The sequence below is a fragment of the Acinonyx jubatus genome, chromosome A1 (genome assembly GCF_027475565.1).
Source record: "Acinonyx jubatus isolate Ajub_Pintada_27869175 chromosome A1, VMU_Ajub_asm_v1.0, whole genome shotgun sequence".
NCBI classification, from domain to species: domain Eukaryota; kingdom Metazoa; phylum Chordata; class Mammalia; order Carnivora; family Felidae; genus Acinonyx; species Acinonyx jubatus.
Window position 1 is genome coordinate 175,559,449 of NC_069380.1, and position 13,111 is coordinate 175,572,559.

The following is a 13,111-nucleotide window of genomic DNA, read 5'->3' on the forward strand; positions in this document are numbered from 1 at the left end:
GGGACGGATATAAAGCACTTGTTGCTTCCCCACCTTCATTTCACAGCTGCCATATTGAGTCTGTCCTAGAAAAATCAGGTTAGAATGAACCTCAAGAGCTACCTCCAAGACATTAGAGAAAACACACGGAGGAACGTCATGAGACAGTTATACTGTTAGACTCTGACCTTCTCAAGGATATCTGTCCTACTCCATTTTATACTCTTGGGATCTAGCTATAGAATTAACGATAGGGTACAGGTATAGAGTAAGTTAGAGGAAGGTCTGTTCACTCTGCCGTGATGCTGGGCAGCACAAGGCTCTTCTGTACCAGCTGGCAAAGCCACCTCCCTCTCCCTTGCCCACTGCCTCTTTGAGTCACTGCCCATCTGTTTCATCCCGGCTGCAGCACAAAGTTGGGGTATAGGATGACTGCTCTAAATCACTCTACCTTAGGGATGGCCCCGGTGGGACTTACTGGAAGCTCAACTTGCCTGAGTGTAAGTGCTGAAAAAATATATGCTACCTCTGATTGGTCGCTGCCAACAAACTATAGCTTTGCGGTTAAGCATGTCAACTCTGGAGTTCAATAGCCCCAAGTTTTAGCTTTTCCACTTACTATGTGTCACGTTGGGAAAAGTACCTAATCTTTTTGTACCTCAGTTTCTATATTTACAAAGTGGTGATCGTAATACTAGCACTTCACAGAGAAACGTGATGATTAAATCAGATTACGTGTGTATGTAAGCAGCTTGAGCTATTTCCTGCACACGGTAAGCACTTATATTTTGCCAGTAGTATTTTTTTCCTAAAAATAAATACACAGGCCATGCACAGAACGCTGTGAAGAAGACCAAGATCGTGGCAGCATGTGCAAAAAACAATTCTGTCCTGAAATGTGAGTTCCTGTTTTATACTTTTGGTGTCTACTGACCTATGTCTGGCTTCCTTTAAGTGCTTTATAGCCACGTTGTCCTCTGGTCCAGTGGTGAATGTCCCTTCAGCATGGGGTTTTAGTTTCAATCTACTGCCATATTTTTGATAATAAAGTTGCAAATCAACCAGACTGAGTTAATGGGTCATGTGGAGGGCACCCTTTCTATTTAGGGTTCACTAGAAATGTCTTTGATAACATTAGAAAACCGGGCTAATTGTTTTTTGAGAGGCTGAGAGACATGAACGTACTTCATCTACTTAGGCGTTTCCCACTGTGAGGGTGTTGCTCAGGTTCCACAGGCCAAAATCTCATGAGTTAAATATGTGGCTACACTTTCTCCTCCTTAGTCTTAGGGAATGGAACCTTAAGTATGAAAGATGTCTTGTACAGTATGTCAAAATGTTGAGCAGAGTAGCATTTCAATCTAAACACAAAAATGAAAAAAGAGCAGATGATTTCCCTTTTGCTGTAATTCACTTTGGGATGCATGTCATGAAGAGCACTATACAAAAGCAATTTTCATTGATTGACTGACTGATTGAGGAAAAGGGTGAATGTTCTTTCAGCGTACATCCCTACTGAAGTATGATTCTTATAGCTCCTGACAGCTGTTCACAATTTGTAGTTAAATGCCAGGTTGCGGTCGGCGTGTGTGTGGGGGGGGCGGGGGGGGGGGCTGCGCAGGAGAAGAAGAGAGATAAAATCATAATTAGAACTCTTTTTGGGTTTTTATTATAGCTGACTTGTGCCAAATAGTTACATAGATAAGGGTGAAATAAATTCAAATCTAAATGTTCTAATTGTTCCTTTCAATATATTTAGATTTTACAGAATATAATTGTTAAAAATACCCTGTTAATGAGTTAGCTGCATGATCTAATCAGTGATGCTGACAACCACATGGCCACATAGTTCTTGTTCTACTTCTGTGGAAGGTGCTACTCTTTCTAGAACAATTAGTTTTAACTGAAATTCTGATGTAGAGAAGCACTCATCATCAGTGTCCTAGTCTTGTAATTTGAAAAAGAATCAGTCACACTTCTGAACTGCCCTCTAATTCTACAAAACATGCTCCTGCATTTAGTGATCTGGGCAAATCTTTCACTCTGTGATATAACTGAATGAGTGCTGATCTTCGGCTTACGTATGCAAACACTTAACACGCCCAGAGATAACACTAAAAACATGTCACACACAAATTTAATCTTCCAAATATTGTAGCAGATCTGTGACTAATCACTGTTACTACTGACCTGTCCTTAAAGTTTTCTTTCTTTTTTATTTTTATTTTTTTATTTGAAAGAGAGAGAGCGCATATATGCGCACTGGGGAGAGGCAGAAGGAGAGGGAAAGAATCCCATGCAGGCTCCATGCTTAGAGCAGAGCCCAACGTGGGGCTCAATCCCTCCAACCTGGGATCATGACCTGGGCCAAAATCAAGTGTTGGACGTTCAACAAACTGAACCACCCAGGCGCCCGTAGTTTATTGTGCTAATGGCATAAAAATACATGGGGAGTTTTTTCCTTAATAATGTGAACTGGGGTTCCCTCAGTTGTTAAGTCCAAGGAATGCTGGTGAGACAGTAATCTTATTTGAAATAGATTCACTTAATTACAGTGGATCCTCAAGTGGACTAAATTTAATGCTAGCAAAGTTAGATTTGTTTTCAGATTATGGACAATAGCTTATTTGGAGAATATTTTTAAAAACATTGAGAGGGTGCCTGGGTGACTCGGTTAAGTGTCAGGCTTTTTATTTCAGCTCAAGTCATGATCTCATGATGGTGAGATCGAGCCCTGCATCGGGGCTCTGCTCTCAGTGTGGAGCCTGCCTAAGGTTCTCTCTCTCCCTCTCTCTCTCTCTCTAAGATAAAAAATTAAAATTTTTTGGGGCGCCTGGTTGGCTCAGTCAGTTAAACGTCCAACTTCGGCTCAGGTCATGATCTCACGATTCGTGGGTTTGAGCCCTATGTTGGGTTCTGTGCTGACAGCTCAGAGCCTGGAGCCTGCTTCTGATTCTGTGTCTGCCTCTCTCTCTCTCTCTGCCCCTCCCCCACTCAAGGTCTGTCTTTGTCTCTCTCTCTCAAAAATTAATAAACCATAAAAATTTTTTTTTCAAATAATAGATACTAAAACTATCAGCTCCTGAACCATGTACCATCTCACAAGAGGCATAACAACTTCCCTATTCCTCAGATTCCATATGTAAAATGAGAACTCTTCTAAAATAATCTTCAAATTCTAACTTTCTGTGAATCAGTTAACAATCATAGAAAAATTCTTCATATGAAAATAGTATTCCTCTTATACACTAGAAACGTCATTGGTTGATATACCCATGGTGTTTTATAAAGAAACCAAGGCAGGCTGCATTTAGTGATATTATAGTAATATAATAGTATATAATAGTAACATACCTGGGTGGCTCAGTCGGTTAAGCATCTGACTTCCACTCTGGTCATGAGCTCGCAGTTTGTGATTTCGAGCCCCGCATCAAGCTCTAGTGCGGACAGCTCAGAGCCTGGAGCCTGCTTCAGATTCTGTGTCTCCCTTACTCTGCCCCTCCCCCATTCATGCTCTGTGTCTCTCTCTCAGAAAATGTAAATAAACATTAAATTTTTTTTTTAATTAAAAAATAAGGACACTGAGGCTCTACAGTCACATAACAGATCATGATAAGCACATTTCCAGGTGCAAGGCATTTACAATGTGCTTCCTAAGCTGGTAGGCACAAATCGAAAGGTCTATGAGGATATTGGAAAACCATTTATGTGGGTTCCTGCTTCATTTGCTATGGAAGCTTGAGGAGATAACTTTTACAATTTGGAATGGACACTCATCGTGCAGTTATGCTTCCAGCAATATACACCCAGGTTGGGGGGAAAACAGTTCAAACTGGTAAATAACTGCAGTATCATTGCATCAGTTTAGTTTAAAGAGCTGACAAGCCCTCTCTAAACTCCAAGCACAATTAGTCATTAGGGTCTAGTTTTTCAGCACTGTTAAGCAATTTGTAACCCATTCCTTTTAATAGGGTTAGGCATTACTTAACCGACACAGATGCCTTGAAAACTGAAACCTCGAGTTATAAAGCAGCCACCTTGTTCATTACCTTCAGTGATAGGCAAATCATCTATAAAAACAGCATTTAATGGGCAACCAATGAATAATCAATGGCTCACTTTTCATCTGAGTGTGAAAATGAGAATAATCTAATACAAAGTCCCTCTGGTAAGATGCTGAAATCTCGAGTTCTGCTGCTCTTCAGGGCTGATTTATAAGGTCTTGCAAAGCTGATGTAAACAGATGATCAATGGGACCCATCCTTGCTCATAACAACCCCCAACTGGCCCACTCCCTCTTTTCCAAGTCCATCCCTTCAGGCTATTAGCTCTGTCCGGCTAATTCTTCCCACTACTCCTGCCTGCTGCTTTTACTCCGGCCATCCGTTCAGTCCAGCCGACTCAGAAGTAATTTTATACGCAGCAGAGAGCGGGTAGAATTGATTTTTCACTCAGTGCTCAGTTCCCATCTGAATAATTATCAATTTTACTGCCTCATAAAGGGCAGAGTCAAAATTTCAAATCAATTCAAAAGAGCTTTTGAGACGACAGAAATTGTGCATAAGAATAGAGGTCAAAGTTGTCAGTGACCTAAGGAGGTGATGTCAGATATTACTATACCCAATAGTTGACATCAGAGGCACTCAAGATGATATAACCTAGTGCTAATGCAAATCATATTTATGCTGACTACCAGAGACCAGTCATTAATATTTAAAATGCTATCTGAAAGCCTGCATTCCAAATAAATAGAATGTATTCTGCTGTTAATAAAGATATATCACTACTTAGTCATATGCTATAAAATAAAGGATTACCAAGTATTATTAACACACAGAAATTACTTAAACCAACAAATGCATGGTAATTCTGAGTAAAGACAAACTTGATGGTGTCCTGTACAACCACATCACTTGCTCTGCACAGTCTGATGGTATTTGTCTGGAATCACAGCCTATTGATTTTGGTAAAATTTTCTGCCAACTTAAAAGTTTCTGCCAAAGTTTATGAGACAATATTGTGATCAGGCTCAGTGCTGGCAGGAGGGATTTGGTGGTGGACTTGTCATTTGCCATGGTGGGGTGGGGGGCTGGGTCTGATTCCTGGCCAGTTCATGGGTATTTATTTTCTCCACTGGCGGCATGCTCTCAGTCTGTGGTTCTCAACCTTCTCCTTGCAAAAACTGGAGGGCCAGGACACCCCCAACGGTACCACAGGTTACTGCAGCGGGGGAGGTGGGGAAGGGAGAAGGAGAGGTACATTGTTGATAGAAAGTATATTTTGAGGGGCACCTCGTGTGTGTATATATGCGTGTATGCGTGTGTGTGTGTGTGTGTGTGTGTGTGTGTATACACACATGGCTCAGTTGGTTAAGTGTCTGACTCTTGGTTTCGGCTCCGGTCATGATCGCGTGGTGGGTGATTGGAGCCCCACACTGGGCTCTGCACCAATGGTGTGGAGCCTGCTGAGGATTCTCTCTCTCCCCGCCTCTCTTTCTGCCCCTCCCTTGGTTGCATGTGCACGAGGACACTCTCTCTCTCAAAATAAATAAGTTAATTAAAAAAAATGTATATCTTGTAATGGCATTCCTGATGAACATGAGATCTTATCCCCACCACTAGGCCCTTGAGAATCAATGGTATAAGTGATAAGGCTTTCGACCCAGACCAACCTTGTTTCAATTCCACTTTCCAGTTGATCTCTCTGCATCTCAATTTGTTCATCTGTAAAACGGGGATGACGATATCTACATTCCAGGGTTGTTGTGGGGGTGTAAATGAGAAGAGTTCTCTGAAAGTCCTCTCCTCGTGTGTCAATCTCTGTCACCACTATATTAATCAAATTATTCATATAATTTGATTATTCATATAATTTGTTACCTAGTAACTAACCCATCATCTCTGTCCCACGTGACAGAAACTTTTTAAGGAAAGAAATTATGTCTCATGAATCTCAGCGGCTCTTGTACCTTGTACACAGAATGTCCTCACTACGTGTGCTACGTTCCTCTTCTCTTTATCATATCACCAACATGTCGTAACAATTCCAGGATCATAACCAAGTATTTACAGGCATACAGCACTTTGTTTAGTTACACAAAATCTTAATTACACACCTCCCCACAAGGAAAATAACAGGTTACTGAGACATCACCAAAAGTAAGTTTATATAACTTAATTTGCATATTAGTAAAAAAATGACAGCCAGGAAGAAAACCTCTTCCATGGCCAGCCCATTCTATGTTCATCATTTCTTCACTCAGAGTGACGCTTTCCGTTGGTGGCACGTGCCTTGTTTATAACAAGGCTAGTAACCTTGTTAAAGTGTTTACATTTGCAAACCACAAACTATTATGGAGATAATTTGGCAAAATGAAACAAGTGGAAGCGGTATACAGCATCATTTCCAAAGTCAGTAGAACGGGAGAACATCAGAGTGATGGTATCTCCATAGAAAAATGGCATCATTCTCTTTGAAATATTTCTGGCACGTGTTATTTATTTTTATGCATGTTGTTACTGTGATTTGCAGAAGTGAGTTTTCAAAAAACAGTATTAAACTTGGACCTAACTCATAGTAGCCAGTCAGAAAACACGTCGGAAAATAAAGAACTTGTGGCTTTATTCCTTTTACTTAAATGCTCTTGGGAATATGACCTACCTGAACTTTTCTTATCTTAAATAAGAAGGATACCAACTATAGTATGATGAACCGAAAGTTCTCACCAAGTTGCCTGGCATACAGAGTACTCACAGGCAAACTTTAGAAAACTTAGAGCCTCCAGGAAAGAAAGCAGAGGTTGACTGTTTCTAGTTCTGGCTTTGCTTTTTATTGCTCTCAGGCCTCTGAAAGAGCTATCCTTTTTTTGCATCCTAGCTTCGCTGGGGTAAGATGAAAGACGTAGAGAGATTTCTTGAGGGTGAGCTAGTGTGCTACCCTACCTTGCAGGAAAATACTCCTAGAGAGTAACTGGTAAAGGGTCTTGGCAAGGACCATTTGTTCTAAGAGATATTCAGGGTCTAGGCTTCTGGGAAACTGTTTCTTAAGTCAGGTGACCGACCACCAGTTACCTGCTGTAGGACATCTGGATTTTGCTGCATAAAATGTAAGAGTCTCTGACCGGCCTGGGTGGCCTCTCTGCATCGAAGTGGCTTCTTGCCCTCTTTTGCTATGTGCTTGAAGAGGTAGGTGACGATGTAGTCTAAACTGGTACAGCAGCTGGAGGAGACAACTGTATCTGTACGAACAATAAATGAGAATTCCTTCGCATTACTAAGTGAGTTTTCATCTGATTAATTATAATGCCTCCGATTAAAAAAACCACTTTCTGGTTTCAAAGCACTTTTATCAAATTGTAAAACTCCTTGAGGGCAGGGATTTTACCTTGCTTATCTCTTTGAACCCAGTGTCTACTACAAGACCTGGTACAGAGACGTGTTAGTTAAGTAACTGACTCCTGGATTGAATTGGACAGAATTTTCCATTTGTGACCTCAACGATCGTCTGTTCAACTCAAGTGACTTTATTAAACATCTGTTGGTGCAAAGTGCTCTGCTGCAGAGGAAACAGGGTGTGGACTTGGTGCAAAATGCTCTCTTTCAGGGGAAACCTCTACCCTGGTCAAAGAGCTCGTGATTCAGTATATAAGTCACTGCTGCTCAGTGCTAGCCAAAAATGAGCGACACACTGCTGGGCGGATTTTGAGGAAGACATCACATTTGGATGGGGATCAAAAAGACTTTATGAAGGAGACAGAACCTAAGACAGGCTTGGGAAAGTTATTTCAGTTAGAAATAAGGAAGGACATTTTTCAGGTAGAGAGATTCACACAATGTGCACAGTGTGGTGGGAAGTTAGGGATTTTGGAGTCAGACAGCTCTGGTTTCAAATCTCATCTTTTCTAATGACTTGCTATGTTGTTACTCTGAAAGAACCAGTTAACCTTTCTCAGCATTTGTAAAATAACTTGCAGAGTTGAATGAGAAGAAAACAACTAGAAAGTCTCAGAATAAAAACAGCTGATATTTACTGACAGTTTACTGTGTTAGTTACACAAATTATTGTGCATCCTCACAATAGCTCTGTGATGGTAACTGTTATTATCTCCATTTACAGGCAAGAATAGTGAGGGATTAAATGACATGTCCAATGCCACATGGCTGGATGACTGTGGAGCCACTGGAGCTGAGGTTCTAGATGTATACTTTTAACCATGAAAATTAATATGCATTAAACAAAATCAGGTTTTAAGCAAAAATACATGTAACCATCAAACACTTTCTTAAAACACAATGGATTCAAAAGATGACAATTACTACCAGTTTGCCCTCGTGTTGAAAAGAGGAGGGTGTATTCAGGGAGTAGGACTTTTGGGATGAGTGAAAGAATATATAGGGAGTCATAAGAGAGAAGGCTGACAAAGTAGGTTGGTGTCTTCCTTGAGGGCATCCAATAGTGAGCTGGGACAGTACATTTAATTTGAAAGACAACAGAGGTGTTATTAAAGGCTTCTTTTTTAAAGCAAGCAAGTGACATGATGTAGCAACCATTTATTGACTATCTACTTTGTACATTAGGGTTATTATTCACTTACTTCTAACAATTACTTTGTATATAGTAGGTGTTGTTATTTGCATTTTTCAGTAAGAAAAATGAATTTCGGAGATAAAGAGCTTATCCAACAAAGTTCATGGTTCTGATTCATAGAATGACACTGCCCAGATTTTTTGGCCAAAGGTTATAATGTACGGACACGATCCTGGGGGAGTTTATGATCAGTAACAGAAGTGATAAGAGGAACAGTTAAAAACATTCAAAAATGGCAAAAATGGTAAATGCAGATGAGGAAAGCAGACAGGGAGAGTTGGGCTGGGAACCAGCAGATTATAAACTTCCTAAGGCAGTCATTAATTTCTTATTCATTTTATGAATCTCTGAGGTTTTGAGACACACGTGCCTTTCCTAGATTAGAGGTGCAATGTTAGTAGGCAAAGTGAGTCTGAGGAAGGTTTTATAGGTCTTGAGTTGTATTTAGTAATAATACCTAGAACAATAGAACACCACAGTTTACAAACTCTTTCATACAAATTGTTTTGTAGAGAAATGGCATAAGAAATAGAAAGAGGTAGGCTTGGTGGAAAGTTCTGACATACAGATAGATAAATGCATTAAAAAGAGAGGATAACAGGGGCGCCTGGGTGGCTCAGTCAGTTAAGTGTCCAACTCTTGATTTTGGCTCAGGTCATGATCTCACAGGTTTATGAGATTTAGTCCTGTGTCAGGCTCTGTGCTGTCAGCATAGAGCCTGCTTGGGATTCTCTCTCTCCCTCTCTTTCTGCCCCTCCCTCCCTGTCTCTTTCTCAAAGTAAATTAATAAACTTTAAAAGTAAATAAAAAAATAAAAAAATAAAATAGAGGATAATAGTAGTTGGTGCAGGATCAGTAGGGGTTGAATGAAGGTCTACAAGATGGGAACGGACAATAGTTTAGGGAAACCATAGCGCTATGGAAGCTATATATACAAGCAAATTGTGGCACTATATTTTCCTCTTAAGAAAGGGGCTCTTTTTCTCCCAAAATCAGGGCATTTGATTGATGGATTAATCGTTTATCTCTCCCCACTATCTGGGTTGCTGTGCAGAAAAGGAAGATTAGATTTTATAATTCCAGGAGGTAGTATAATGTAGTGGAAAAGATCTAGGCCTAAGAATCAGGTACAGACTGGTTGAGCTTGGTTGCTTTTCTCTTTTCCTTCACATTTCTACTTTTGAAGTCCCAATCATGAAAGTAAATGGATTAAGTAACTTAATATCTACAAAAGGAAGCGAGCAGGAAATAGATATGGTTTCCCTCACCAGTAAAGAGCAATATGCTATCAATCATACAAAAATTATAAAGACTTCACATAGATTTGGTGACCGCATGCCATGCAGGTTGCATTAAAAGGTTCCAATCTACTGAGTCAGCTATGAAAAAGCCAGGTAAACACTTTAGACATGAAGGTTGGAACATATATCCTTGCAATAAAAGCAAGAAGAAGAGATTCCATTATGGCTGATTTATGGTTGGGGACTTTGAAATGGATAAATGTTATTTTAGGGTAGATTGAAAGGTGTAGAATCATAAGGATCAAGGGCCGTTTGATCAAAAACAGAATGAATAGTGCTAAGGACTATGTATTATTATTGGTTTTCTTTATTTGCAGCTCAAACTATTATGTGAGATTCAAATAATGAAACTCTCCTGACATAAAAGGATGGGCAGAAGTCATGAATTTTCATATTTTGTCCTGGTTCTTGGTATTCAGAATTGTTAAATTTTTTAAAATGTTTTATTTATTTTTTTGAGAGAGCACAAGTCGGGGCGTGAGAGAGAGGGGGGCAGAGGATCCGAAGTAGGCTCTGCCCTGACAGCAGCAAGCCTGATGGAGGGCTTGAACTCACAAACCGCAAGATCAGGACCTGAGCCGAAGTCTGACACTTAACCGAATTAGCCACCCAGGAGTCCCAGTATTCAGAATCTTTTAAAAAAAGGATTCATTCGAGGCACCTGAATGGCTCAGCCTGTTGAACATCTGACTTTGGCTCAGGTCATGATCTCATGGTTCATGGGTTCGAGCACCACATCAGGCTCTGTGCTGACAGCTCAGAGCCTGGAGCCTGCTTGGGATTGTGTCTCCATCTCTCTTTGCCCCTCCCCCGCTTGCTCTCTCTCTCTCTCTCTCTCTCTCTCTCAAAAATAAGTAAACATTAAAAAAAAATGACCAAAAAAAAAAAAAAGATTTATCTGCAATGTAGACAATTAAAAAAAATTTTTTTTAATGTTTATTTATTTTTGAGAGACAGAGAGAGACAGCATGAGCAGGAGAGGGGCAGAGAGAGAGAGAGAGGGAGGGAGACCCAGAATACGAAGCAGGCTCCAGGCTCTGAGCTGTCAGCACAGAGCCTGACGTGGGGCTTGAACTCATGAGCCCTGAGATCATGACCTGAGCTGAAGTCGAACTGCAATGTAGACAATTTTAGACACAATGTTTAAGTCGAATGGTCACTTTGTTCTCTCTAGCAACTTGTTGTTTGGCATTAAAACCAAATGCTCCTTTTCTCCTGCAACCGGTCTCCACAGGAAGCACGTGCATCATTAATAAGCCTCCTGTTCACTAGGACCCATCATGGAAAACTGTTCTGAAAAGTCAACTGTATAGGAAAGAGTTGCTTGACTGAGTCAGGAGAATAATAATGGGGCTGAGCTAAAATTTGGCTTTGGCTCAAAATTTCTCACCATGGCAGAAGAGAGGGAGGAGGTCTTAGAAAAATTCAGTGTGAAAGGCAATTTCAGAAACGAAAGGCCTGTCTGGGTGGTGCACAGTTTTGGAAATAGGTGGCTCTGGATTTGAATCTGTATTTTCTAGATGTTTAACTTCATGGAGCTTTAATTTGCAACTCTGTAAAATGTGCTCAATACCACCTACTTTGCAAGGTCTTGTGAGAAATTAGTAAAGTGTGTAAAGATTAACATAGTGCTCAACACACAGTAGGCTTCCCCCTTTTCACTTTCCATCTGTTTTCCTGGCGGTTTCAGTCTCTTAAATACAAAGCCCATCATTTTGTTTGACAAACTCATAGCTAGCTGTCTTCTACTTTTAGCATGTTTTTGGTGGGAGAAACTAGTGTACAAGGTCTCTAAGTTTCTAAATATTTCGGGAATGTCTTGTTTCCATGTTATATTCATACCACTTAATCTAATTCAAGAATGTGTTCAAAATAACAACATATTCTATTCATAATGAACATTTTATTAATAGTGGCCTTGATGAGGAAAGGTCTGGTGGCTTCCAGTTGGTTCAAATTTTCACTTGCCCTCACAATTTGTTTTTGCCTTTTGTGCTATCTTTTACTTCCTGGAATGACCCTCACTGCTGCCCCAGCTAATCTTCAGAGGCCTTCCCTGATCACTTCTAAAGAAGCCACATTTGATCATTCTCTAGTCATTATCCCATTTTAAGTCTTTGTTTAGCACTTGCAATGACTTGACTTTTTCTTGTGTGTGTGTGTGTGTGTGTGTGTGTGTGTGTGCGCGTGCGTGTTTGTGTGTGTGTGTGTGTGTGTGTGTGTGGTCATTTATTATCTTTTCCCTGTAGAGTAAAAGCTTCACATCAGCAGGGACCTTCTCTGTTTTGTTCCCTTTAGTACTGCCAAGTACATAGTATGTGCATGATTGGTACTTACTGAATGAATGACTTGAGTGTCACTATTATTAAGAGCAGCTTTTTGTAAGTTCTGCACTTGGTCTCTATATGTAAGAGAATGGTTTCTATATGTAAGAGTGTGGTGGGGGGTGATGGTGGCTGGGTAATAAAAAGATAGAAAATAGGGGCACCTGGGTGGCTCATTTGGTTAAGCATCTGACTCTTGGTTTCAGCTCAGGTCATGATCTCACAGTTTTGTGAGTGTGAGCCCTGGGTCAGGCTTCTTCTCTCTTTCCCTCTCCCTTACTCATGCCGTCTCTGTCTCTCTTAAAATAAACTTAAAAAAAAAATAAAAAGAAAATATAGTCACTTTTCTCATTCACCTTTTTCTTTCCCCACATTACAGCTTGCCTGAAACTAAAAATGCTGATGAATGAAGATAACCAAAAATTGTTAATATCATGTTAAGCATATTAGGTGAGTTACTACCCTATCACTGATTCAATTTTTTTTTGTGCTTCCGTCTCAGTTTTTCCAGAGGCTAAAGTAGAACTGAAGCCTGCTTGTAACCCAAATGATAATTATTAATGCCTCTTTGCAGATCTATTATTGTTGGCAAAGGAGAAACCCAAGTGGGTACTTTTGATAGTCCTTTTTCTTGAAGATTAGATAGATCTAGGGCAGGGTGGTGAGGCGAAGAGGAATGGGTTTTCGAGTCAGAAAGACTCCTAGATCACGCACTTATTGGTTGTGTGACCTTCTGCAAGTTGTTTGACCTCCCTGAGCCACAGCTTACTCATCTGTATAATGAAATATAATGAAAAAAACATTACTCAATTAACTTAATAAATATTTACTGAGCACTTACTATATGCTAGGCACTGGGAATAAAGTGGTGCCTCAAGACACTGTTTCTGTCCTTCAGAAAACTGCAATCAGGTAGGAAAT

The 13,111-nt window shown here is 40.2% G+C and overlaps 1 protein-coding gene across 4 annotated transcripts in view; it reads right to left on the reverse strand.

Annotated features, from left to right (window-relative positions):
* The window catches only part of RANBP17 (RAN binding protein 17), a 328,652-nt gene that overhangs the window by 22,766 nt on the left and 292,775 nt on the right, over positions 1-13,111 (reverse strand). For all 4 annotated transcript variants that reach the window (XM_027034339.2, XM_053226569.1, XM_027034320.2 and 1 more), the window contains one exon: positions 7,050-7,216. In XM_027034339.2, the coding sequence (XP_026890140.1) occupies positions 7,050-7,216 (167 nt within the window). The remainder of the gene's footprint in view (positions 1-7,049; positions 7,217-13,111) is intronic.